Source organism: Oxyura jamaicensis, chromosome 2, assembly GCF_011077185.1.
Source record: "Oxyura jamaicensis isolate SHBP4307 breed ruddy duck chromosome 2, BPBGC_Ojam_1.0, whole genome shotgun sequence".
In the NCBI taxonomy this organism is placed as follows: Eukaryota; Metazoa; Chordata; class Aves; order Anseriformes; family Anatidae; genus Oxyura; species Oxyura jamaicensis.
Genome location: NC_048894.1, coordinates 14502006 through 14529974, shown reverse-complemented (window position 1 = coordinate 14529974; position 27969 = coordinate 14502006). Strand labels below are relative to the sequence as shown.

Genomic DNA, 27969 nt, shown 5'->3' with positions numbered 1-27969 from the left:
CTCTAGTATCAGGTCATCCCGACACTTATTTCAGGATGTTAGAAACAAAAGCTCTGATTCTATCCAAATTTAAAAAAACATACAATATACCCTCATCAGATTTACAAGTTCAAGATTTACTATGGGAAAATCCGGTGTTAAGAGTACATGCAACAAGGAGCTGCTTTCTGTCAGAATGACAAACTAGAAAGCCACATACGATTATGTTAATCTCTCGTTTCAGATCTCTCTCGCACAATTGCATACCACCGCTTTCTGTGTTTTGTGTAAAAGTCACAGAGTTTACTAACCATTTAATGAAGCTACATTCCTTAAATCCCTGACAGATTATGTGAGGTTGTTTGGATTAGAAATAAGAATTTGCCATTCCGCTGCCCCCTGCCCCAGTTACATTTTAGTCATAAACATCTGTACCGTGGGGTGTTTGGGGATGCGGGCAATGAAACACAAATCTCCTCCAAGCAACTGATTACCCCATGCAGATGGAAACAACAGGAAAGTGGAAAAAGTGTGGAGAGGAAGAAAGGAGAATCGCTTGCCTTTCCGAAAAGAAAAGCTATTTTCAATCAAGCTTATCTCTTTCTGTCCCTTATTTACTTTTAATTGGAAAGAAGGAAGTAAAGAATATGAAAATACTTTGAAAGACATTTACAAGAGTCCTGGGTAATTGTCTGCATCAAAGATGACAATTTGCTGCATGGCTGATTTCATTTGAAAGGCTTTACTGACTGTGCATCCCAGGGGCTGGCTGAAACTTTGAAAATGGATCAGAACAAAGTAGCCCAGAGCAGTGCAGAGCAAGGTGTCCTTAACAGTATTCAGCGTGCAGCCAGGATGAGGACTGTGCTCCTTCCCCAGAAAAATTAAAACCCAGCATACTTAGACCTTGCATCTAGGATTTTAGTGGGCTGCACACTCTTTTTCTAGCTGGTGGAAGAGGGGAAGCAGATGTGGACTTAATGATAGTTGTGCCAGCTGGCTCAGAGAGTAGTGCAGGCAAAAAACAGAGCACAAATGGCCCCAAATTCCATTTACCTGAGCAACGACCCAGCTCAACTTTTTTTGATGAAATTTTTAGCATAAGTACCACAAGCTGTCTGTAATGTTCTCAGATGAGTATTAGCAAATCCAGGTGCAATTCAGTGTACAAGCAACAATCTTTGAAGTTTAAAATGATACAACAGGCAGGTGCTTAAGCAATAATCTCTTCCTCTATGTTCTAAGACTCAAGATTTATGGTATTTTGTGCCAAGAGCAGAGCACTTAAAAAAAAAAAAAATCTAACTTGCAGAGTTTATTCCTATGTTTTCTATCACGTTCATGTATCAAAAAGTGTTATTCACCAATAGAAAGTCCTATTAGCCATGCTTCCACACAAAATACAATTGTTGCTGCTTCTTAAGTAATGGCATGACGAAAATCAGACCACCAACTTTATCAGGTTCGAGGTATTAGCCAGTCCTGTTGACTGGGATATAATTCAACAGTATTTTACACAAGTCTGAAACCTTTTTGCCATGTGCCTGCTTAAAAGTCTGAAGGTTGTTATTAAACCTTCTGAATGTTGTTATTAAAGGCACGTATTCTCAGCACCTTGTAAGCAGCTGTGTGGGAAAAAGGCGGGGGGGGGAAGACAACAGTATATCTGATTTCAGATAAACAAGGTTGTAAAATAAATTATCTATTTCCTCTCACAGAACTGGAATAAACAACACTACGAGGCTCCCAGTAATCATTTTAAATGTAATTTTAGGATTAGATTTTAATGGTAATCTGACATTACATTTGCATTCACTATTCACCTGGATTTACTCACCTGGATGCTACAATAATCAAGAGAGGAATTGAAGATTAGTCACCATACGTCACAGATTTACATTTCTATCAACCTGACCATTCTATCAAACAGACCAGATCTTGAAATATACAGTCTCCAGTAATAAAAACACCTATGCATATGTTTGATGTTGAATATATTGTCTTGTTCCACAAATTTCAACACCCGTGCGCATCTTCCCCATTGAAAAGCTGTGTTTCTATGGACTGAGGTTTTAATTCCTACAGTAGAAAATGTATTTATTTCTTGTTACATACACAGTTATATCTTATCCACAGTTACTTCAAAGTATATCACATCCTTCTCATTAGCAAACTCCAAAAATAATGGAAGTATTTTCTAACCTAACCTAGAGGTTAAGGCACAATATGCATATCCCCACATCTTTCATTCTCCGCAGCAGTTTCCCACAAAAACTCACCACTTGTCTTTTCAAAGCCATTTTTATCTCATGGTATTGATATGTATCAATTTGTTTCAGCATGTTTTTGTTATCAAATAGTGACTGTCCCTCCAATATTATTTTACCATGGCATGACTTGTTGCTACTTCTCTTCTTCCTTTTGGAAACCCAAAGCTGTTTTTCTTCCCTCTTTTTTCTCAACATCTTAGTTCTGTTTCTCTAAACCTGTTATGATTCCTCAGACACAGCCTTTCCTGCAACTGACGACTTTGCCAGACATCATTTCTCAATCACAAAACTCTCCATTGAGAGTCCTCCTATACAAAATCCCCAGTAAGACTGTGGCCATCTACTTCCCTGCAAACAAAATCAATTCCAAAACATTAGTGGAACAATCACACTGATGTCACCGTGTTACCAAGTCACGGTTCTGGGCTATCAGAGAGAATATTATATGTGGTTTGAGGAAGCTGGGGAAAGATGTAGAGCTGCCACTTCTTCCATCTATGACATATTATTTCATCAGTCTAGGCACCCGTCTAACTATATGCAAGCTTGTACACTGCAAATAAGCAGGAAGGAAGTATAGGGATGCTGGGCAATCAGCTGCACCACAGCAGAGCATCATTTCATCTGCAGCTACAAGTAAGAACAATCTCAAGTCTCCCTCTTACATACTGACAGTCCCTACTTTCATAAATTAAAATATCCTGTATGTGACAGGGGCAGGAGGAGGGAAAAGAAAGCGACAAACAAGTTTCTCTCTCAGGAGAGGGATGTCAAAGAATCCCACAACATAGAAGCCCATCAAATTAATTCATCCCTACCAGCACTAATTATAGGTGCACTGTTTGAAACTATGGAGCCTCTTGCTTAACACAGTACTGCAATGACTTATTTATCAACTGGATGTTTTTGTCAGGTTCATTTAATCAAGAAGAAAAATCTCTACAGAAATAAACAAAATCACACTCAGAAATGAGTAAACGTATTTTAGCTTCCATTTGGAGAAGTGTAAAGATATTTATAATCTTCTGATGTCAAAACATACATCCATTCAAGCCTTCTTAGCAGCAAAACACAAAAACTAGCAGAACTTTCTATCAGCTTCCCCAAAACTATTTGCTCAGCTGTCAATGGCCATCCAGGCACCCCTTAAATGTCAGCAGTGGAGAAGGTGGAACTGCACAGCCTCTCCCCGGTATGTGATTAAAGACAGAGAATATAACACATAATCCCACTGCAGGGATAAGACAGACAGGAGGATGATGCAACTGTTCAGGTAAAACAAATATGTTCTGGTGTAAGCAAGCTCTGCAGCACCCACAAGAAGCACCAAAGCTGATGTGTCAGCATCTCCCCAGAGAGATCAATATTTCTGTTCAACACTTTTCTAGGTTTACTTATACCCTATATTTATCTGTGAGCAGAAAGAGAGACCATTAAGCCAAATGTCAAATTTATAAATATTATTCTCTTCTGCTCTCAAATGTCAATTTGGAAAAAGAAATACACACGTACTCAGACAGATTTATTTCACTGAGAGAAGGGTGAACTTCCAGACCGTCTGCAGCCCTGTGTGAGCAAAGGTCCTCTGGAAACAAGGGGAGCTTGGTGTGTCAGAGCGCTGCGTTTTACAGTTCTCGCTCACGATTACATCAAGCCTCTCTGCTCTGATGAAGGCAGTAAAACAATGCGAGTACTTAAAAGATTTACTTATGATTTTAACCTGCTATCTGAATCATCCTGGGATTTCTTGGAAATGATGACTAGATGCTGAAGGATAAATGTAACCTAGGATCCCCTTGTGGGAGTTCTCATCTCACGGTACAGTTTAATGAAGATCCCAGTACCAAATCCTAAGATTTTCACTGAAGGCAAGGAGACTTATTTTTATATATTACATAGACTCCGCTTCAGAAGCTGTCAGTTTGCATACAGGCAGTAAAAAGCCCCTTGGCTAAATACAGGCATCGAATAAAGTGTCAGTTAACAGTAATTTCACCCCGCAAGTGTTCTTGCCCATACAACTTAATGAAGAAAGATTGTTTTACGATAAGAGCAATGAAAAGGACGAAAGAAAGAAAAAGGAGAAAAGAAGACCCACAAGGAAATGACAGTGTTGCAAAGAACCCAAACACCCAATTACGCTTTGATCATGGCTTGAATTTCAAATGTTACTGTCATCATTATTTTCCACTGCACCACTTCTTTCCCTGATTACTCGGTATGTATGATATATGTTGAATATACGGAAAAAACAAAGCATGATATAGGGAGAAGCACTAGCTTATCTTTCAGTCATAATAAAGCCTCTCTCTCAAACATTACTGAGAAGCCTGTCAACAAAGCAAATCTGAGCACCGAGTTGAAATGAGGCATAACGTTTAATTCCTTCAATCAGCATTTTCCTGTTTGCCAGGAGCACCTCTCCTGGGTGGGCTGACAAGGTGCAAGCTAATTTAAAGATCCAGGAGAAGTCAAACTGCATCCGGATAGCACTGCTCCCACGTTAATTAAGAGGAGGCTGAAAAGTAAAGTTCACTCAGAAATGGTACTGAGGGAAAAAATAACTCAAGGAAATGTTGACTGTTAGGAAGAGCAGACAACAAAGTGATCATCAGACCTTCTTATCAGTAAAATTATAGTTTTCAGATTAAAGATTTAAGAAGTGTTGTATCAAATATACAGACAAGGTTACTTCATATTTTGCTGGGAGTGTCTGATTAAAAATTGTACTAATTGCTGCTTTCACAGTCATTTCCATTCAGAGCTTTCAGAGCTACACTGAACCACCAGACACGAGGCTCTAATGCCGGAGGGAAGAAAGCATATGACAATCTCTGGAGTGACCCGGCTCTCTGAAACATGAAGCCTTCCCTGTTTGGAGGGGACTTTCTGCAAGTCAGTTCTCTGTCTGTGTACCAACGCTTGCAAGATGAAGCAACTCCCTCACAGGTCCTCTGGGCACCAGGAGCATTATACAGGGGGAACCCGAGGACTAAAGAGCTGCCCAGCTTTCTAGATGCTGTGTAATACCTTCTGACTGAACTGGCTCACCAGATAGCACTCATGTTACACAATAAGCTACTTACAGCCTGTAGAATTTATCATGTATAATTTGCCTCAATTTTGCCTGTCATTTATATTGTGATAGCCATTTATACCAGAAATCTTAAAGTCCTAAAACAAAGCTGCAGAAAAATGGCAGAGAACAGAAAAGAACCAGTCGACGTTTTGCATCTCTAACCTTCTCCTCTTCCCCTGAGCAGGGTGCAGCCCTGTGCCAGGCTTCAATTCAGGCAGGCAAACACCCAGAAAATGAAGGTATCCCCACAGGACATTCATATGATCAGGCTGAGGTACTCTCCTCCTACTGAAGTATAGGGCTATCTTTTATGACATTTTTGGTATTCTGTTGTATATGCTGCCTAACAATCTGATATGATTTTGTTTTTTTCTAAATAAATTTCCTAGCTATTATTTTCAAACTCTTAAAATCCAAAGTTAATGAATTCTGTAATGTCATTCAGACAGAACAACTCTCAAGAACCTCAGCAGGTACAACCAAAGTTCAAAAAAATTGAAGCTCCACTTAAAAGTTTTCAGAGAAGAATCACTGTTAGTAAAGATTTAAAATAATACTGATATCTCACTTCAAAATTAAATAGCGAATCACTGCATATATAAAAGAAATCAAATGCTTCCTTATTATTATTTTTCTTGAAAATATATTTATTTATTTTAGCTAGCTAAAAGAAAGACTTATTTTCTTACTCTCTCACCCCTTCCCACAAGTGCTCAAAGGTGCTTGTCATGTTTCACCATTTACCCAAAACAGCAGGGTGTCCCTCAGCAGTCTGCTCTTTTCAGATCACTTATGTCTGCTCGAGAGACGACTCCCTTCAAAAAATTCCGTACTTGGTAAAAATCAGGTCTTACACTGACCCCTACTCCAGACTGTGGATTCACAGAGCACCCAATCTTATTTAGATCCTGATTTCCTTGAGACGAGCCTGCTGTTTGCATTCTCAAACTGATTCATCTCTTTCCCATCTTACCTCCATGACACCAAACAGCTTAACAGTAAAGCAAAAATACCCACACATTTAGTAACACGTAAAGAACTAGGTTAAGAAGAAAAAAACAAAGGATGAAAAAATTTGATCTGTCAAGGGATATGTGCACTACTTAGACATCACCAACAACACTTTTACAGACCAGGCAGCTTGAATGCTTAAAACCCATTTTTCCTTTGCAGTCCCGTTAGCCCACCATAGCCAGCAGCTTTTCTTCCATTCTGAGCTGCTTTCCTTTCATGACACTTTTCATAAACTCAGAAACTGAGAGATATGCCTAAATAAGTTGTGCATGTGTTTTTCTAGTAAAATACAGCCTCAGGAAACAGTTACAATATAAAAGCTTCACCTAAAAGACAAAGTTGCATTTTATAACGCATTCTCATATTTGATTGCAAAGGACCTACCTGAACATGTCTCCTAAGCCTTTCAGCATTCCTTTCTTTGCCTTAATTTTATCCTTCTCTTTATCTCGATCTTTCTTCTTTTCCTTTCCAGCCTTTTTTCTGTCACCTTTATCTTGGCTTCCATTCATCTGTCTCTCCAATGAGTGGGATGGCTGGTCACTTGCTGTAGACACAGATTCTCTACCAGATCTTGAGCTTTCCTCTGTGTCTTCCTCCACTGAAAGTACAAATTGAGAAACATCAGTGGGATAACAACTAATAATAAAGGCAGTTTTTTGGCATAATACATAATCTATTTTCAAGCAGGTTATATGCACAAACATAAAATACTCCCATTCTTTTCCAAAATCAGTATGTGCTGATTTGGGTTTCTCTTGGAATGCCCCTGTGTACTATTACATGAAATGTTAAAGACAAGGAATTCACCTCTGCAGAACACTCTGAAAACTTGATTCATGCTTTGTGGGTACTCTGAATAACATATAGATTAATAGGGAGGATTATTAAAGTGATGTAAATTGGACCCTTTGGTTTCACCATCTAAATCAGTTGAAGAGAGCTTCAGAAATGTCTGCAAGAAACAGCAGCAGTGCAGCATGCCCTGTCAGTAAATTCTTAGTAATACTCCCATAAAAATATGAAAGTCATTAAGGACTGTTAACCCTCAACAGAAGCCTTAATAGACTTTTTCTTCTGCTACAAATACTATAATGGTTTTCTTGCACTACTTCATTTCCTGCAGAAGTGTAAAGCACATCATGCATCATGGCTTTTATTCTTCCATAGCAGTGGTACCGCTTGCGATGGAGCAGCTTGGGAGGCTCAGGTGGAGAGATTCCACCCAGCGCGACAAGCAAAGCATTTTACGAGCCACTAATATGATTCTTCTCTGTTTCCAATCCAAGAACAAGACCCAGAAAATCCTAGAGTATACCCAAGGTTAAATTTAAACAGACTACATGTATCGTAGAAAGCCTGAAATAGAAATGACCAAAAGAAACAATCCAATCAGAAACTGAAAACTCCCCCAGTAGTTTAGTGAGAGAGAAATAAAATATGTCAAGCACAGGAGTTAGAATCCTGCAGCCATTCTGACTTAGCTTAGAGTCAAGCTGTGATCTCCCAGGAGCTCTAACATGTTCTATCATCACATTAAAAGCAAGGCTACACCATCTTCCAACATACAGCATAAAGCAGCAATTAGGATCACAGGTGCATACTTTGTACTGTTTCCTGTAGCTCTAAGAGGCTCCAAACAACTTTTGGCAGTAGAGGTTGGAAAATAAAGTTTTGCTTTACATATGTTCAGCATATGTGAAGTAAACTTTTTTTTTTTTTAATAGCCAAAAAGATTTGGAAATTGCCATGACATAGAGGGAAAATAGAATCACTTTTTAATTTAGCACATGTTTATTATTATTATAATATATGTTTATTATTATTATTATTAATCCTAACAGTACTATTATTTGTAGACCTCAGCGACTCCCCTACAGCCAATGGAAGTGTCTAATTTTTCAGAAATTTCTCATACATAGAGTACTGTAGAATATAAATTTGTTTTTCTTAGTCATCTTTCATATTCACCTTACTAGTAATTCACTGAACCTGAAAAGTCTACAAATCACTAGCTGAAAGCCACTCAATATTCTATCTTCTCTCTCTCAGATACTTGCCTGGAAAATACTGTTTATACTCTAATATTATAATACACAGACCTGTCCAATAGACTGAATACTTGCTCAGCAAGGATCCAAAGATTTCTATATTCCCCAACCCTGGAAGATCGTATAAATATATTTTAAGAAAAACATACCATAAAACATACCATATCAGATAAATATCAACATTAATAACTATTTTTGAATCTCAGCTCTGAATTACATACTCTGAATTACAAATCACCAGCAAGGAGAAAAAAAAATATGAAAATAAATAATAAAAAAAAGACCCCCAAATTCTTATTAATTTATCCTCAGGACTGCTATGAATTAGGTAGATGACACAACTTCTCAATTGTAGGCACAGATTTAATGTTTGGATAATTTTATTTTAGAAAACTAATAGGCATTTCCTATATATGTCTGTGTACTAGCTGTACGTGTACTTTTTTTGGCAGAAGTGTTTTTAGTCAAAGTTTGGGATGTTATTTTATTATTATTAAAAGAGTATTGGAAAACCACTTTGGACTAGAGATGCTAATTTTTTGCATGTTAATTTATAGCTACAATCTGTTCCCATTAAACCAAGTAGACATTTAAATTATTGTACTTGCAAATGATTATAATTAGTAAAATTAAAAATTAAAAATCTGGCAAATTCTGAAGTCAAATGTTTACTTGGTACTTCATTTCTAGAATTTCTAGAATTTCAAAGATGAATATATTTTGTCCTATGGTTGTTCATATTCAAATGACAATACATTATTTTAATCCTAAATATGTATTGAGTGTATTGTGCTATGCTGAGTTGCTGAGCAACTTGTCATAACAATGCTTCCTCTTATTGTTTTGCATCTTCTATGGAGATAATATTGCCTCCTTTCCACAGTTGTGCTACAATAAATATTTGTCTATCACACACATTTTGCTCGCAGTTAACTCAAAAGCTTAGAACGAGTGGTGTGAACTAGGATGCCTGTTCTCTCGAAACAAACACTGGTGACTCTAGTGGAGTAAATAGATTTCCAGTTTTCTTAAAAAGGCACGATATGAAGAAACTTGTTTCACTTTTATGCAGAACAGTCATTCTGCAATTAACATACACCTAATTACTAGTGTTTAGAATAAATGCAAATGCTGCTAATTAAAAATTCAAGCCCAGGCTACAAACGAAACTTCTAATTTTTGCTCAGTTGAAGTAATGACATTAGGTTGCCACAAGACGCAGAACGCATTAGCTTTGGTGCTGTTACTTCCTTCCTTCTTTTTCTGCAGCCTCCTATTCCCCTCTCCTCCCTATTCATGATGCTGAAGCCAAAAAAATAAATTGGAGTATACTTTAAACATCAATTAAACTGAAAACTAGTGTCATTTCATGAACCACGCTGCACTGAAGAGATCTACACAAACAGGTATTATGACGCTATTCTCCTAATTAGGCCTGAAAATGGAAAAGATGCACATGAGGAATCAAAGCTACTTAATGTGAAGCTATTTTGCCACTAAGCTTCCAGGCCTCTTATTGTGATATTTAATACAGCCGTAGATTCTAGCAATTAAGATTCAACAAAAGATTAGAAAGCTTTGCCGATCTCTCCCAGTCCAAATGCCCTGTTCTCATTCAAGTCACTAAAGATAAACATTTTGCTTTTAGTCAGCTATTTCAAGTATTAAGGAGGAAAAAAGGAAGAAAAAAAAAAAAAAAAGAAAATCAGGCAAAATGATCTGTAAAAGCTAAACACCCACACCTTTCCACAAATATTACTTCTTTACAGAGATTAAAATTCATACCAATCTTCTCAAATACTTCTTAAAATGTTGTCCTGGAACTGGACACAGCGATTTGATTTTCAACCCGCATCTAGTAATTTAATAACATCTTTTTTCCAAGGACAGCAAGTACACTTAGATGAGAGTTAGCCCCTCTGCTACATATGCTACCTGTATTTATATGGCTTTCTTATATAGGGTGATGACGTGTTAAGAATTATTCTATAAAATATATTGCAGTGCTATTATTTGCTATTCCAAAGAGGGTCAATGTCTGGAAGAAAAAAAGCACTCAGCACTGAAACATTTGGAGAAATACTTGGGAAAAATATCAAGTAAAGCAAATGAATCCAACCTCAAGGGCATCAGCAAATTGACCACCAACATGTTTGCCTGGGTTTTATAATGCCAGAAAGCCACATTTTAATTTCAAACAATTACGGAATAATTAAATGCAATTTAAAAAAAAAAAGCAACTTATGCCATGTCATTATGGCAGCAGTGAGACATTAGTCACATTAGTACCAGATTGTTAAATCAACTTCTATGTATTCAAAGGTGTCCAGGCTTTTTCCAGCTGAAGACAACACTTGGCAAATTCTCTGGAAGCTGAAGCCACATAGAATTTACACAAAGTGGAGGGGACTGCAGTTGGTTTCAACATAGACATGTTCCCAAAAAGACAGACCTCAGTACTGTAGACCTAGTATTTTGAGCTGATCCCAGCCCCCATATGGCTGGGCCAGCTCTTAAGCTCCCGGGGCCACCATCAGAAGAGAAAACCTAGAGGGCCTTCTGTGCTATTCCTGACTGAACTGTGTCCAGCCACGTCCTGCATTTGCTTTGCTACTTGTCTGCTTCTATTACCCTGGCAGTTTCTGGATTACTATTTAGATGTTTTATCGTAATATATGGAAGCTATTAAAACACATGCAACTTCAACAGAATGTGTGGTACTATGCAAACACCTAGGTCACACTTCGTTCAGCCCTTCCTTACCATATGGGATTTGAGAACAATCTCACTCTGGCTCTCCCATAATACCAAGATGGCTCTTGGTCCATCAGTGCCAGAATTCTTCATCCATGAGGAAATAAGGACAAAGACTCATCCCATGGCATTTCACTTTCAGCCAGAGGGGTTTGCCTGATTTCCACTACTCCCATGCAAAGGACACAAAGGCCATCAAACAGTTCCTCTCCACTCTGTGTGTTGTATCAATAAGCTCAAAACCTCTTGCAGTAATCTCATAAACCTGTACTCACCTAGAAAGTCTTTCCTGATAAGTTTTGCTGTCATGTGTAACTTCTGGATAAGCCCTAGATATTTAATGCCTCAAAACAAGATATTACTCAGTTGGCTCACAACAAACATGGCCCTTTAGAAAAATGCTGTCTTGTGTCCCAGAAGACCAGAGGCATGCCGTTTGGGAGAATGATCGGGATCACTACACATTTTCTCATACCTGTTCTTCTACTGGCCAGGAATAGATTGACAGCCAACAGCACCAGACCAGTATTTAGCCTCACTGCTGCGTGAAATTGCTAGGTGCTGGGAAAGGGAAGCAGAATTAATTCTGTCCATAACTACCTTTGAGAAAAGTGACTGGCAAAATGACCGCCCTTCCAGTCTCAGAACACTTTTAGAAACAGACACATTTAAAGAAAAACAACAGAAGTGTTTAAAAAGAAGGAGTGACTACACAAGTAGCTTACAACAGAATATTACAGAATGACGCTTCTGAAAAAGATTTTATGAAAGTAAAAAAAAATTAAAAAGAGAGTGAAAAATCTCATTTCAAGCTTTTTCTGTTAATATTCAGGCTAAATATTTTACCACTTCAGCTTCCTAAATATCTTCTTCATTCATAAACTACTAACTAGCTGCAGGTTAATGAAAAAAAAAATAATCTGCTGGTGTGTGACAAGTCAAAACTAGTACAACATGAAGGTTAAAAATTCAATAATTTTAACACAACCCCTGATTGAGGTAATTTACCATTCACACTATTTTCATTCAATATGAGTTGTCATTTTACCAGCCCATTCTTACATAGTTCAATAATGATAAGGTTAGCTTTGAAGTGATTCTTTTATGTTAATGACATTCTCCACATGTTGGGTCATACTTCGGGTTAAAGAACTGAAAATGTAAATGAATGCCCATTAGGGTGGGTAATAGCTGATCATTAACTTTATATTTTATTAGATCTGCCAGCCTTACTCATTCTAATTAAAGGACAGTGATTTCTTTTTTTTCCCCCAGACACTACAAATGTACCATTTCTAAGTTAGATGCACATATTCTTGTAACATTAATTCAGTGTTTCTTTTTCTTTCTGCGTAAAATGTTTCTAATTTACATCAGTAAATTAATTAGCTGTCTTAGAAAAAAAAATCATAGTAAGTAATTTAAGTAAACATAATCCTAATAATCTTATTTCCTTGTTTTAGGAAGGAAGGAAGCTGCAGAGTGTTGCAATCTGTTAATGCATATGAAGGGCAAAAGCCTGAACAAAGCCATGAAGAGAAGTTAGTTCTATACTTTTAAAACCCTAGGATAATCTTCTATCACTTTTAATCACCTTCTAAAGGATTAACCTATATTGTTAACATTCTTCATGTATAACAATAGTTTACTTACGAGTTTCCATGCCTTCATCATCATCATCTGCTACAGGTTTATCATATGATTTGTCTATGGCAGCTCTGAAGCTTTCATTGCAGCCTCGTCCTCGGATAATTCGTGGGCGTGGGCGGTGGAAGGGAATATCGCCATTCAGAGTCACCTCAGCAACTGCTGTCTGCAGGCTTTCTAATGAGCTGGATTTCTTCAGACCTAATGAAGGCCCCACATCTCTGGTTGGGGAACCTTAGTGATTTAGGGAAGAAAAAAGAAAGTAATTAGAATTAGTGTAGAGAACTGCATGCTTGGTTATGCATATCCATTGTGAAAGTCTTTGGGGACACACTTAACATTATTCACATCATCTCTCAATAATCTGTAGGGAATTCTCTGCAGATTTGTTGGTCTCAGAAGTGAATGAGTATGTCGAGTTATAGTCAACGAAACCGACAGTGTTAGCAACGTCTGGCTTTTCAAATTAGTGAAAAGATACCAACATCTATTACTATTATTTTAACAATTTGAATGATAAAGTAATCATAGGGCTTTGAAAACACAGCTCATGAAAACAACAGATACATATCTAACTGCATCAGACAAAGCTATTAATTATTTTTTGTTTAGAGCAGAGAATTTCATCTGTACTAGCAACTGAGAGCATATTCTGGGCATGAATCCTATTGTGTTTAGAGTAACATTCTTGCAAAGTACCCCAACTTCTGGCTTCAAGGAACGTGTTGTTTGGTTTTAATTGAGTTTTAAAGACTCACATCAAAATGCTAACTATTTCATAATGAAATACTTCTGAGAAATACCAGTTGACTTGCTGGGATTTTGTGAATTTGTTTAAAAAAATCTGTGGATAGGACCCAATTAGTCAGGCAATATCAGCTACCCAGCTGGAAAAGAAACACATTCCTGGCAGTGAGCAGGTTGGTGCTTGGGCAGCCCTACAGCTGGGGCTGAGGGCAGCTCTTATCACTGCTGCACGCTCAGAGGAGTGCCAAGAAAGCCCTAGCCAGTATTCTGCAAAACTCCTTCCCTATCCAGACTTGTCTTCTTGGCTTTGAGGACTAAATGTCTAGCTTCTGTTTTTAGATACACACGCTCACAGTGCTGACAATTGCACAGTTGGATCTCACAGTTAAAATGGAGAGAGATCTATCAGGCAATAAATAGATAAATAAAAATTCACTGTGTTTATTTAGAGCGATTTTGTTTAGAAGTGCAGAATAGTCCTGGCCAGCTCTTCTATAGGATTTGTAGAAAGAGGAGGTCATGACCTTCCCAGCCAAATTTCCTGAAGTTATGAGATCTGAACCCTCACTTTTTTCTTAACCTGAAGGGAGCTGAACAGAGAAGGGTGCTGTGGCACCACAGAAGTCCCTGGGGATGGGTCCAGTCACCATCCTCATCTGACAGAGGTACAGAAAGATCAAGTGACTTGTTCAGAGCCAGGCAGCTCCAGGAGACAGAGCCAAGCACTGAACAGGACCAACAAACCAATGAACAGTATGTTTGTAAGCAAGGTCCAGTGTGAATGATGCAGTAAACGAGTTATCTTTTTAAAGTATTTACATCAGAATAATATAAAGCTCTGGGATAGATTTCTGTTCTGCTAGGTGTTAGAAGGGAGGAGAGAGTCTCTGTGGCAGCTCTGCGACAACGTTATGTGAAGTTACCTTAAATTGGGAAGGGGAAGGGGGAGGAGGAATAGCACTAATAACAGTTTCTCTCATCAGTGCTGGCTGGTGCAGGATGGAAGTGGGAAGAGGGGTGCAGGACCTACAGAAAAGCAGCACGGCAGGTCCTCTCCATGTTTTTTGCTAGCTCGGTGTTAGGTTGAGCAAGGTGACAAATGCTTTCATTTTCCACTCATCTATTAAGAGTCTGAACAACTAAGTTAAAATAAAATCCCTTAGATCAAATAGATTCAAGCAGCAGCTGTCAAAGAATTCCCTTTCAGCTGCCCTACTTTTGAGATGAATTTATAAACAGAAACAAAACAACAATCCTTCTTCACAGGTCTGGAGAATTCCCACAGTTTGGTTCCTCCAGAAGTCTGGGGTCCTGCTGTTTTCACCCTCAGATGCAAACAAACACATCCCACCAAATTCAAAATTTCATCTTGATGAACTCACATCTCGCAGAAGAAGCCACCCTCTCGCTCACAGCCCGTTTGTTGGAGGCTGAGGGTCATGAGGATAGCTGGGGGCACAGAGCAGCTGCTGGGGTGAGCAAGAGCAGGCAGCTGGGACAAGGATGTTTGATGGCTTCCCAGCTGTGCAAACAAACTGCAGTCCAGGTTCCCCCAAGTTTTGAACATGGCCTGAAGTCTAATAGAACACTATACCAAGTGAAAGAGCTTCAACTTGGGCAATGCCTATAAAACTGTCCATTTCCTAACATATGTCACAAATGGCTGGTCCCCCACTAAAGCCTGCAGTACACAACAAATGAGATTTTGGTTTTTTACTTTTTGGGATTGTGTTTTGATAAAAACAATCCACAAGACAGGAAAAAAAAAAAAATGAATGCAACATTTTGAAGGGAAAAAAAAAAAAAGAAGAGACAGGACAATCCTATATAAACCAGCTGTTTGACAGATTCAATTTCATATACAAAGGGAAAGGGTATCCTCTTACATGGCAACTTACTGTAAACTTCCTTACTCCAGATTCTGCTTTGCAACATTCTAAATGAAATGCTCATATATCTTTTCCTAATTACCGAGTGGCTCTTTTTGTAAACAGTAATTATAAAGCAAGCATTTATATGCCCATTTATGTTCATAAAGAACATCAGAAAAAATTCCATTTCCTGCTACCCAATACAGATCTTTGTGAGAACAGTATTTATGTAAGTTGTGCTTTCCCAAAGGAAAAGCTAGATGGGATATGACCTAATGTTCCTTCAGTACTGTAAAACTAATAACGAATTACAGAAATGATACGAATATTTATTGAACTTGGGTGGTCATGAACACAAATGTGGACAGGTTGCAGAATTTGAAAGAGGAAAATGTCATTACACAAGCAGTTTAAGCACTGTGATCGTAAAGCTATGCGTATTTCAATACCTTCACCAGCTTCTATGGCCACTTCATAGCAAGTCTACTATTTTCAAAATATATGGTTACGCCTCTGTAAATTGCGTGAGTTCAGAATTTATTACTAGAATTCACTAGGCAGAAAGTGAGCTGTTTATTTATAATCCATTGAGAAACTGCAAACTTTCTTTAAGATGCATTTTGTTTAAAATTTATGAGTCACATCAAAACCTTGTATTCTAAATACAAAAATGTCAGCATTTTCTTCTAGACTTTACAGTGCTGGTGGTAATCATCAGAAATATTATCTGCTGAGTTCTATTTTGACAGCAGAATTTGAAACAGAAAAATAAAAAGAAAGAAAGAAAGAAAGAAAGAAAGAAAGGACACATCTACCTAAAGCATCTTTATATGACTGAGGGATGAAAGGGGTTCTTTTATCATTTTTTAAAATTTGCAGCTAATCAAAATTTTCCTTTCCAACAATTTTATTAACAAATAATCCCCCCTTTGAGGTGGATTCAGCCATCTGCAACACAGAAGCACCCCATCCATAAATCCTACCGCGTGCGCAGCCTCCCTGCACGCTGCTTACACGTTCATCCACACTGCTCTCCTCTACGTGCCACACACCCATACCCATCTCGCACGGGCTCTATGACATGCTCACGCCATCCCAAGCTCCTGCCCACCAGGCATGCACCGCCACCCTCGTGTCTCAGCCGGCCAGTCCCTGGGGATAACGCCAAGCCTTGCTCTCCAGACCATGCAGCACCCTCTGCTCATGCACGACCTTCGGGCGTTGCAGGCACGGGCTCTCACGTGGCACAGGCACCGCAGGGCTTCACCGCACACACAGATCCAATGAGACATCTAATACTCACAGACCACATTAAACCTACGTGATGCTCCCTGCTCCAAGCCCCTTTTTTTCTGTTGCACTGACTGTTTAACAACTCACGATGCTCCCACCTCTGTAATCTTACGTTAAGTATTTATATGGTGCCACAAGTCTGCATGGGCGAATTGCAAAGGCAAAAAGTCTGGTGTTAAAGGATGTAGGAGGCTTCCTTCGGTGACTATTTTTAAAAGCTATAAAAGTATTTTTTAGTGCTATAAAAGCACTTCCCTTTAAATGATTTTAAATTATACTTTTGTTTCTTTCTGCAACATTATTTTTACTAACTCTTAGGTTAAATGCTACCAGTGACGTCAAAAACTTCCCTCTATTTGATTAAAGCAGTTTTGCAAAGGCACAAAGTCTACTTTTAAGCACTTTCTTAAAGGACATTAGTCTATTTTTGAATTTACTAACATCTGCTACATTCGATTTGATAAATTCTTCTATTTCTGGTTCAATTCATACAAAAAGAGTAACATTTTTTGCTGGAAGGGGGGCAGGGGAAGACTAGAACAAGTAACTGCATTGAAAGTATTTCAGCTTTGTTTCCATTCAATAAAAGTTTACTTTAAAAGCATCCTGTAAAAATAAATAATTTAAATACACTTTCTGTGTTGGTTTTGCTTGTTTGTTTGCTGTTGTTTGGTTTGAGAGAGAGTGTTTTGGCCTTTTCTCACTGTGGACATGAAAAAAAGAAAAAAACAACCTGCTAGACCTATAGCATGGCTGGGACTCAATAAATGAGCCATGCTCAATTGCTACTGAATATACTTCTAACCTGCAGAATGAACTATAAACACTGCAAGGATTAGGCACTTCAAGTGAACTACAGAAAGAAAAATAATTAAAAATCTATTACAGGTACTAGGGCTGCTGAGTTCTACACCCTACTTCACAGCTAATACTATTAAACCCAACTTTGACTGCAACAGTGTTTGTTTTTATTTTTCTTTAAAGTAAATATATGCTGAATTTGTCTGGCTTCTACAGTTCATCAAATCATAGTTCACCACACATATGATGTATTTTTTTCTTATACCAGATGATTTTTCAGCCAAATTGCAGTAAGTGGTTTGTTTAAAAACCACATCCATCTTCAGTAATGGGAGAAATGCAGTGTTTACATACTAGACCTGGTTAAAAGCACACAAAATAAATTTTAAAAAGTACAGTCAAAGGTGTGGTGTGTTTTTTTTCCCCTTCTTTCCAGCCACTGAGCTTGCTGTGCACAAAATATGTAACTGCTTAGTCCAGATGGTTACGGTCACGCTCGTTCACCCAAGTTGTCTGACGTGTCTCTTTTTGGAATTTAATCCAGGTGTCACACATATAGAAAAACTACACTCTGTTGATACAACCAAAAGCACTGTGCACTTTTAAACCTAAGCATCATATTTTGCTAAAACACAGGATTTACATCATTGTTATCACATCCCATTCCAATAAGCAGGCTAATAAGTAAATGAAGAATTATTTACAAGTGATTTGTGTTTGATCTGTAAGTTCTTTTTCTGTGAATAGTGCTCATGGTGAAGGCAGTTCCCAAGCTCTGTTTCTTACCATAACCATTAACACAATTCATACATTCTGATGGCCCTAATCTTTCAAAACATTCAATAATGCTATTTTTTTATTCATACTCAATTTGTAAGGTTGCAAGTTTATGGCCATATTCTACAACATTTTAAGAGCTTGAAGTTTTAGCTGATTTAATACAAAATATCATGCAGTCAATTGATTAGTTACAGCTTCTCAATGTTCCTACTCATGTTGTAAAGTGTCGTTAAACAGAGATGCAGTTGTGAATTATTAATCATAAATTCTGCGTGGAATGCCCTGCTCCCCAAATCATGCTAAAATAAATAATATTGTCAGGTTTAAAAGGTGAATTGTTCCTAATTAGAGCTAAGTAATGTTATGGTGTCCTCTGGATCTAGCCTAATTAAAACAGCATTCCAAAGGTCAAAAGCTAACTTGTATTAATAAATCATAAAGGCTAATAATTGCAGCTGGTGCATTATTTTAATTACTAATAAAAAATATGCTTTGAAAGCTATTTCTCATTATCATTGTGTGAAGTGTTACAATCTATCGTATGTAGAAAATATTCTATTTACATATTCTTTTGTTCTGTTACACTGCTCCGATTTCAGTTCGAAAAGCAAATCGACTTGTAATAATAATCCTCCGTTCAACTCACAACATCTATCTGATGACCACTTAAGGCAAAGATAGCAATTTTGGAATTAAAGTAATTCTTTTCAAGCACTGTGTTAGCACTGCAAGCCAAACATTCGACTCTTCTACAACATTACTCTGAGTTTGAAGCGAGGGGAAGATTTTCCAAGATTTCACTGAACGACAAAAATCAAGACAGCTGCGAATATTCATGAGTTCAGAGTGCAGAAACAGGTGTCTACCTACAGCCAGCTATATGACCTGCTTGAATGTACTACCCTAGATACTTATCTCTATAGAGAATTTTCTTTTTCTCTATGACTTGATTATTCACAACAATAGAGAGCAGCCATGCAAGTACTGGAATATTCATGTTTTCATGCAATTTGATTGGCAGTTCTGTAATTGTGGTAAGCTGCTTTGACCAAGGTTTCTATAGCAACAGCCTTACTGTCAATTCTTACCTGTTTTCTGGTCATCCATTGTACTGAGCTTAGTCTCGTCAGCTACTGTTAAAAGGTAAATGTATAACGGTTAGCCCAGTTAGTGCCCATGCCCCACATGCATCCAACATTCCTTTTATTTTTTTGTATTTTTTTTTTCAAGTTAGGGGGGCCTTAGCAATGTCATCCTTCATGCATATAAACTGTAACAGTAAGCAAACATTCTGGATAGAAATGGCAGCAAACAAGTAACCTTCATGCAATGTCAGTCGTGTTCACATCACAGGCAGGTACAATATGTTATTTACACGTTAGCACATCGCAACTAGTCAAGACAAGTCAATGCCACCAACCTTACTGTCCTCTGAAGAAGTTGGTGAATTAGGGATTGCAGGTAAAATACTGACAATTATTGTAAAGGAGCAAATCTGATTATATTTTATTATTCTGAGTATGGATTTTTGTGTTTAAACAATTAAAACTCACTGTTTAACGTTACTAGATTCCGCACTTCAGAATCTAAATTTAATGGCAGAAAAAGAGATGGGCTGGTTAGCATTTGCTTCCTCTCAGTTGTTTTACCAGTTAAAATGATCATAGTCGATTGCCTGTCTTGGTTGCTCCTAGTTTTAGGGCTTCTGATATAAATATAAAACTTGGGTCTCAACCAGAAGTCAGACTACCTTGATTGTCTAATTCTGAATGATTTCTTAAAAAATAAAATAAAAATAGAAATAAAAACACTTGCATCTTTAATATCTTAATCAAAATCCACCTATAAAATAAAAGCTACTAAGGGTCTTTAAGGCTAATTGAATTATAATCATGACCTGAGAATAATTCTGTGCACCCATAACCACAGCATGGTACATTTTTACACAGTTATTCTACATGGATTGTTGAATGCACTTTTCACCTCTATTTTAATGAATACGTTCAATATTTACATATAACTGTATATCCAGAGGGTTCTGATATTTAAATGTATGGACATTTACAAGTGGTAAGAACAATACACAGGCCACTTGGACATTCATGTCAAGAATACTTTACTTCACACCAGTAGACCTTATGCACAGTATTACTGCACATAAATAATGTGTTTGGAATTAGAAAATGTATATACTTACAACATGAAAATCAGGTTCAAATAAAACAATTGAAAAAATATCACTCACTACCTAGATCCATGCTTTTGGATTTTCGTGTTTTAACAAACTCCAACTGACTGGCATCTGAAAATTGCTTTGTACGCTTTTCTGACATGCTCTGGCGTCCAAAACCCTCTCGCTGGAAGGCAAGCACTGGATCAACATCTGGACTAAGAGTGCTGTAGGAAGGGAGAAAAATCAGGCGAACATTTATCAAGATCACGCAACCTTTCACTCTGCAGAGAAAAGCATTTATTTAGCATGTGACTTCTACCAACAATAAAGTACACATTTTTAAATAAACCACTGCCAAGTAGTCAGTTACACACACAATGGATTTGTTTCACTGCATCAAGCAATTCCGTTTAAAAAGAATAAAAAAATAACTTATGAGCTTTCATGAAAGATGTACATATCTTGTGTAAAGCTATACATATACTATCAGAACATACGAACCCAACACAGGAATAATTTGAGAGAGAATAAAAAATTCCTTTTTCTTAATGAGAAACCAGTATATTCTCTTAATACCAACTTAACAGATTTTTCTTCATCACAAAAAATTTTTTGTAAAGCATACACAGAATCTGTCCTGCCAGAAGCCCACAGAGACTTCCCAATGTTCTTAATTTAAAGACTTTCTATTAAAATTTTATAGCATTTCCTGGTTTTAACTTGGCTATGATAGACAAACACATTTTTACTCAGTACTCCACTATGGAGGAAGTATTCGCCACAATGATTTCATCATTAACTTGGACTCAGATTTGGTCTCTTCTGCAGGTTTCTTGCATGACCTTGGCTTCAGAAGCTTTCTGAAGATTGATTTAATAATGCTGGTCTGATGTTGGTAGAATCATGAATGCAAGAATGCAGGCAAAATTAGTTTGGTGTGTAAGCTAAACCCTAGGCTTGTGATGTGTCACCGTGGCCACACCAAAAAGAGAGGGAGAGAGAGGGAGAGAGAGAGAGAGAGAGAGAAGCAATTAAAGGACCACTGTAAGATCAGTTACTGCTAATAGACCAACAGAAAGAAAATTCACACAAGGGTCTTCTCACTCCCAGAAAAGGGAAGAGCATTAATAAGAGCCTGAAGGCAAGCCCAAAGAAGTTAGATTTCTACTTAAGTTGACACAAGGAGAAATCTAAAGCATAAATTACTGAGAAAACAAAAAACAAAAATAAACAAAAATAAACAAGCACAAGTACTTTGCACCATCATTATCTACCCAGTAGGGAAAAAATCCTCAAAATTCCTCTTTCAGTTGTTGCACTTCACGATAAAAAAGCCAAATATCTTGTCACTGAGATCTCTAAGCATGTCTCTCTACATGTCATTCAAAATATTGTATTCCTACCTGTTACTATGCAGTATATTTCAAAATAGTTATTTTCTATCTTAAGGGCCAGTTAAAATTCACATTTTATACCTAGTGAGAAATAGGAAAAGTTTCTGCAGAAGTGAACTTATACTTTAAATTATGTAATGTGAACATGCTTATGCATGCCACATACTGTAATTTATAGAAGCATCTTTGATCGAGAAGCACCTGGGTACTAGGCACAACAATGAAGAGAGCTAAGGAAATGTGTCCAGAGGTATTGAGTCCTATAAACGATGAAAATCACTATCTGCATTACTAGGCAGTGTAGAAGAAATTCAGTCTAGCAGTGGCAGATTTACAAATAATAAGATACGTGCATGTGACAAGCATGTAATACTTAAGTAAGAGCAGGATCGGAACTTTTTATGAATAAAGTCAATGTCAAGTGCCGTTTGACTTTAATGGCTCTGGCTCAGGCTCATAATGTTTTACATTTAATTGCAGCAACTATTTCAGAGATGCCTGCACAGTTTAGCAAGGTTTTGAAGCATATGCTTAAAAGCTCTGATGAATCAGAGCCTGAACAAAAAAAATAACTATTTAGTCCTATCATTCACACCCACAAAACAGGGAAAAAATGATCTCCACACAACCAAAAGGTAAAATGGATGAAGTCAATACATACTTCTAGCGTTTACAGCAGCGCAACTTGTAGATGAATATGAACCACCTAAGTTTGAAAACATTCTCTGAGTGACTCAACTCAACACCTTTTGTAATCAGATCATAAATGGCTTTCCCAAGGCCACACAGGAGTTTCTGGCTCTCCACTAGTCAGCACGGTCTCTGAAGGCTAGAAAAATGTGGTTTTACTAAGTGAAAATTTTCTCTAGCAACATCTGTTAATGCAGCTCACATTAGTTAGAGATGACCAGCTCCATCCTACTGAACAAAATGTATCATGTGGCACTTCCTTCAAAAGGGGTGAATTTTTAACTCTATTTGTTTTGGCTGCATGCTCCTTTTTTCATATGAGCTTGCTTTGATCAGCATACATAAAGCTTCTAATAAAGCTGAATATCATTTTCATGTAAATACAGCCTGCATGCATATATTCATTTGAAGTCCTGAGAACACACTGAAACTCCAAAGTTAAATAAAACTTGGAAAGGGCATTCTCATGTAGAGGATGGTGGGGTCTGACAAAGCATCAGCAATCACACGTACTGGAGATCAAATCCCAGTATTTCAACTTCACAGTGTTTAAGAGCATTGCCCATATCTGCACTTAGCACACCTAACTTCCACACACATTTCCTATAGGGATTATTATTTCATGCTTGCATAATATCTGGAATACAAGCAGCTCTATTTAGCACGAAAAATTACTCTCTGACATCATGAAATCCCATACCTTTTTAGAGTACAAATGTCAGAGTCCTACGTAGAGTCATCAGTTTTCATGTTCTGGTTTATTTCTATTATTAATGATCCGCAGGTGTTTTAGGAATTAGGGAACATGCAGATCACAGGAGTTTGAATACATCTATTTTGTGCAAAAGTATTCAAAAGCCCCACTGAAGATCCGTAACTAGAAAAGCCAGAGAGCACAGAGGAGTAACTAATACCCCCTAAAAATGCCTCATTTTAATATTTTTCAACTACATTAATAGAAGACAGAAGGTGAATTTAATGCAAGTCATTAAGCATTGCCAAATGCAATTTACTATATTCTAGAATACTTAACAAATAAGGTTTCTGGAATGACAGCTGATCCTTAAAAGAATGTAACCGTCTTCTGACCCTCAATGTTATTAAAATTCCACTTATTAATCCTGTCTTATTGCCCCTTTGTTTTCATAACATTTTCATCAAGGATTAGGGAGATATTGTCAGGCTGGAAAAGCTTACATTTTCTTCTGTGATTCAGAACAGCTGCCATTCTTGTTTGGATAACCCTTCATCCATATTCTTAGTTTTACCCTTTGTGCCTTCCAGCTAAATCATACAATGCACCTTCATTTTACAAGTCTTCCTTCAACCATTAGCAGCAGGAAATTAATGCAACAATCTACTTCTACTGCTATTTACTTTTTTTACAAATAGAATACATTATCCTGTAAGGCGCTGTACTCATCTACTCTTTTAACTGCAATTGTATTTGAAGACCTTTACAATTTCTTATGAAGATACAGGTTTAAAGGTTTCGAGCATGATCAATTCCACAATATCTAATCTCTATTTTCTTTACTGTAACGCTCATTTTCAAAGAATTATATGAATAGCAAGATACGCTGCAGAAGTAAATGTAAAAGCATCTGCAGGTTTCAAATGGCCTCTTACTTTATGCTGTATTTTTTTGCTCATATTCGGATAAAAAAAATCCCTCAGCAATAAGCCATTATATGCAGTCTTGAGTACTATGCTATTTAAACATCTCAGATTTTCAGCTCTAAAAGCTTTTACAGAAGACAGATGGACTTTTCAAGAGCCCAATTTACAGGTACGACTTGTCCAAGAGAAGAGCTGCAACATCGAAAAAGGCAAATGAGGATGAAAAAACTTTATCATTTTATACAATCATTAAAACTGTGTTTAAAAATACAGAGCACAATTCCCAGACATAAGAAGAAATAAACTAATATAAACCACAGAAGAAGCTGACAGGTGCATATCAGCTGACAGGTGCTATTGCTGTTTTATTAAGATAATGCTGACACATTCATAACAGGCTCGAGAGACAAGAGAAGTAAGAAAATTCATATACTTCACACCATTTGTGGTAATTATCTAGCTTTAAGAAGTAGAAGTGTACAGAGGTGGGCTTTTATTTAGCTCTTACTATAGATAATTACAGGACTTGCAAATTAAATTTTAGATCTGTATTAATTGTATACTAACTAAGCAATAAACAGTATTTCTTTGCCAGGAATATAAGCAAGTCAATAATAGAAATCAATGCACTTCTCATTAAGAGTCTCATATTAAAATGTATAAAAGTAATTAGAGAATCAACCTAAGATGTAAATAAATTATTTTTATTATGGATTAAACATATAAAGTAGGATGACTTTCAATATTTTTAAACATGAAATTATTATAGTACACTGCCTTTGCATGATACAAATCATATTATGATATAAAAGGTATCCCTTCATAATAAAGAAGTCTTAACTAATTCTTGTTGCACAACCATTAACAGGGAAATAAAAAGACCTGCCTTGTCCTCTAAACAGATTTTAAAATTACTGTATGTTATTAGGAAAATCAAGAAAGTATTCAGAAGTATATTAGAAGGCTCCTAAGTATTTACAAAAATATAAAAAGAAAACCTTTCTCTTATAGACTTAGAAATATTTACAGCAAGAATTATAAATTAAATTTTTGAATTGGAATTTTTTCATCTTTGCTAAATTTAGTTTTTTTTTTAGCTATCTCAGTTGGTAAATAAATTAATATTAAATCTTAAAATGAACACAGCTATATGCGTATTTCTTCTTAAAACAATTAGCAAATTTCCACAAATGAGCTTGGAGACAGCACAAAACTGCAACCAGGAGTAAAAAAGTTTAACAAATAATATGCACAGACTTCCTTCCTGAAACAGGAGCAATTACAAGTCTAAAAATAGTGAAATCTAAATGTGATTAAAAATATATATATATATTAATATTAGCAGTAGCCAAAAATTAAACTAAAGATGTAACTGCAGTCATCTATTTTTAACTTCTTACCAGTCTGTTGACTCATTAATTGCAGCTTTAGCCCATCCACCAGCATCAACAGTGCCAAATCCAACATCATCATGGGAACTAGATGACGACTGGTCAGAGAGATGTGGAGGGAGTACTGACAGCCTGTCATCTTCAATAATGACAGTGTCATCTTGGGGCATGTTCACTGTTGGAGACAGCTGATATTTACCTGAAAAACAAAAGGAAATAAAACAAAAACGAAAACTAAATCACAGAGAGTACCTTGAATAACACAACCAATAAAACCTCATGTCAAACAGCAATCCTACTGATAAGAGCAACATAACACAGATACTAACGTTAGCTATGTCTCACTTCACATACATAGTCCTGAGCAGAGGCCTGAAAAATAACATACCCCACTTGTACCTGCAGCCTACTGCACGAAGTCAGTATCTTTTCTTGCATCTTGCATCAAACACTTCTGAGGTAATGAAGGGAATGCATACATAATTATGAACCCACTACCACTGCTCCTTTTATAGTGATAAATATATACATATAATTGTATTTTCCAGTATTTCGGTGCATTTTGATGCGTAAGTCTGTGTATTAGTTTTCAAACTGCTGAGTACAGATTAGAAGCAACTTTTAAGCCTATAGAAAATTTTGTTACCAAAACAAACTAAACATCCATAAAGACTATCAGAAGGAGTAACATTTTCATTGCACTCCTTTGGTCTAAGCTGAATAACTCTGTTTTCAGGATATAGGCGTGAAATACAGAGCTGAGAGAATGGGGATTATCTATCATTATTTGGAAGATGGTAGAAATATAGAATTATCACCATTTCAGTTCTTAACTTGAAATAAACAGGTTATTTCAGTATTTAAAAACACTAAGCTAAAACTTGCTGTAAGGAAAAAAAATGATTTGCAAACCTGAATTAAAATTATAGAGTTATCTGAGGCAATGGCAGAGTATTAAGTGTGATTCCTTCATCTTAGTTGCACTTCTTTTTTTTTTTTTTCTCTGAAAGAATCTTTAAAAATATTGTTTCCTCCCAGATATTGATCCTCAAGTAAAAAAACTGTCAGTTAAAATGTTTGGTCCTAACTCTCACTACACACAATATTATTTCTAATGAAAGATCATGACATTACATGAATTTTACTACTGGATACATATTACATTCTAAAACAATTAGTAAAATTGTCGCATCTCATGAGGGGAAAAGCCCTAGCTTAATCAACCATTAAGCTGACAACAAACTTGACTGTTCTAAAACTGTGATGCACTGCAGGAATAACATACAGCAAAATTCTGATTTCCATAACATCAGTCACTTCTATTGATACGGCAAATATTCACCCTATATTTTTACTACAGATATGACAAAGTTGTCAGACTGCATGCAATTAGGTAAAAAGTACTTCCCTTCTGTCCATTCCCCACCCACCCACCCACATTTATTTTTTTTCCTGGAAATGTTTCAGTTACTGTTACCACCTTTTTTGCAATTAAGGGGTGGGAAAAAAGGCACACATAAAGAGTAATTAGCTAATTACTACATTGCTAGCTAAAATCATCAATGCACTAGATAATACATTTTGTATAGCTTGCCAAAGAGGGAAAAACTGGCTTCAAAAGAGATCTTTGAAAAAGGTGAAAGTGGCTGGAAGGAAAAGGTCCTGCATAGCAAACATCTCATCACTGTCAAAATGAAATGAATGGTTCAGTTTGCATAACAGCTGATTCTTTGCCCAGCAATAGCTTCTTTGATGGACAGGTTAATGTTTAGCGTGGTGATGTACTTCTTTCCAAACATAATGCCTACAAGATTGTTAACTCTGTAGTTAATAATGTCTCCAAAGAATTGATTGAGAAAAGGTATAACCTTATGGCATTCTGCAGATTGAACTTCCCATTTGAGAGGCTCAAGTAATTCAGTAACATTTTTAACTTTTCACTACCCTTCTTTATATCTGACAAGGGTGAAGAGTGACATTTTAATAGTTGCTTTGGAATTAAGCAGAAAACCCATCTGACATGCCTATGCTTTTCACTGCAGATGAAGCTAAAAGCAGGTGAAAGGCTTCACCTCCAGCAGATGGTTAGCCAGACCTCAGCAAAAGGCTCGGTATGTCCTTTGTAGAGAGCTCAGCTGAAGTGGACAGAAAATACCCCTCGGAGAAAGCAACTCTGCAAGTTTTGTGAGAAACATTACAAGGAAACATCAAAGAAACTTCAAACCTAGTAATCATCAGGATATTTGACTGATCTACAAATCTGAGACTTTACTCGAGCTGCCGACAAACCTCTCTGAGACAACAATTTTCTCTCAGGCTAGAAAAGTGCTATTAAATTTAGAATCTGAATAGACTTCAAGTCCAGTTCTGCAGACATTAATTCAAGTTCAGTTCTGTAATAATATGTAGTATTGT

At 36.9% G+C, this 27969-nt stretch overlaps 1 protein-coding gene across 29 annotated transcripts in view; it reads right to left on the bottom strand.

The window, feature by feature from the left end:
• The window catches only part of PARD3 (par-3 family cell polarity regulator), a 444355-nt gene that overhangs the window by 135248 nt on the left and 281138 nt on the right, over window positions 1-27969 (bottom strand). For 17 of the 29 annotated variants that reach the window (XM_035319147.1, XM_035319169.1, XM_035319161.1 and 14 more), the window contains 6 exons: window positions 25564-25753; window positions 20532-20683; window positions 19840-19872; window positions 19375-19419; window positions 12801-13028; window positions 6727-6943 (listed from right to left, as the gene is read on the bottom strand). In XM_035319147.1, coding sequence (XP_035175038.1) covers window positions 6727-6943; window positions 12801-13028; window positions 19375-19419; window positions 19840-19872; window positions 20532-20683; window positions 25564-25753 — 865 coding nt within the window. The remainder of the gene's footprint in view (window positions 1-6726; window positions 6944-12800; window positions 13029-19374; window positions 19420-19839; window positions 19873-20531; window positions 20684-25563; window positions 25754-27969) is intronic. The other 12 variants (XM_035319150.1, XM_035319164.1, XM_035319174.1 and 9 more) reach the window with 5 other exon arrangements.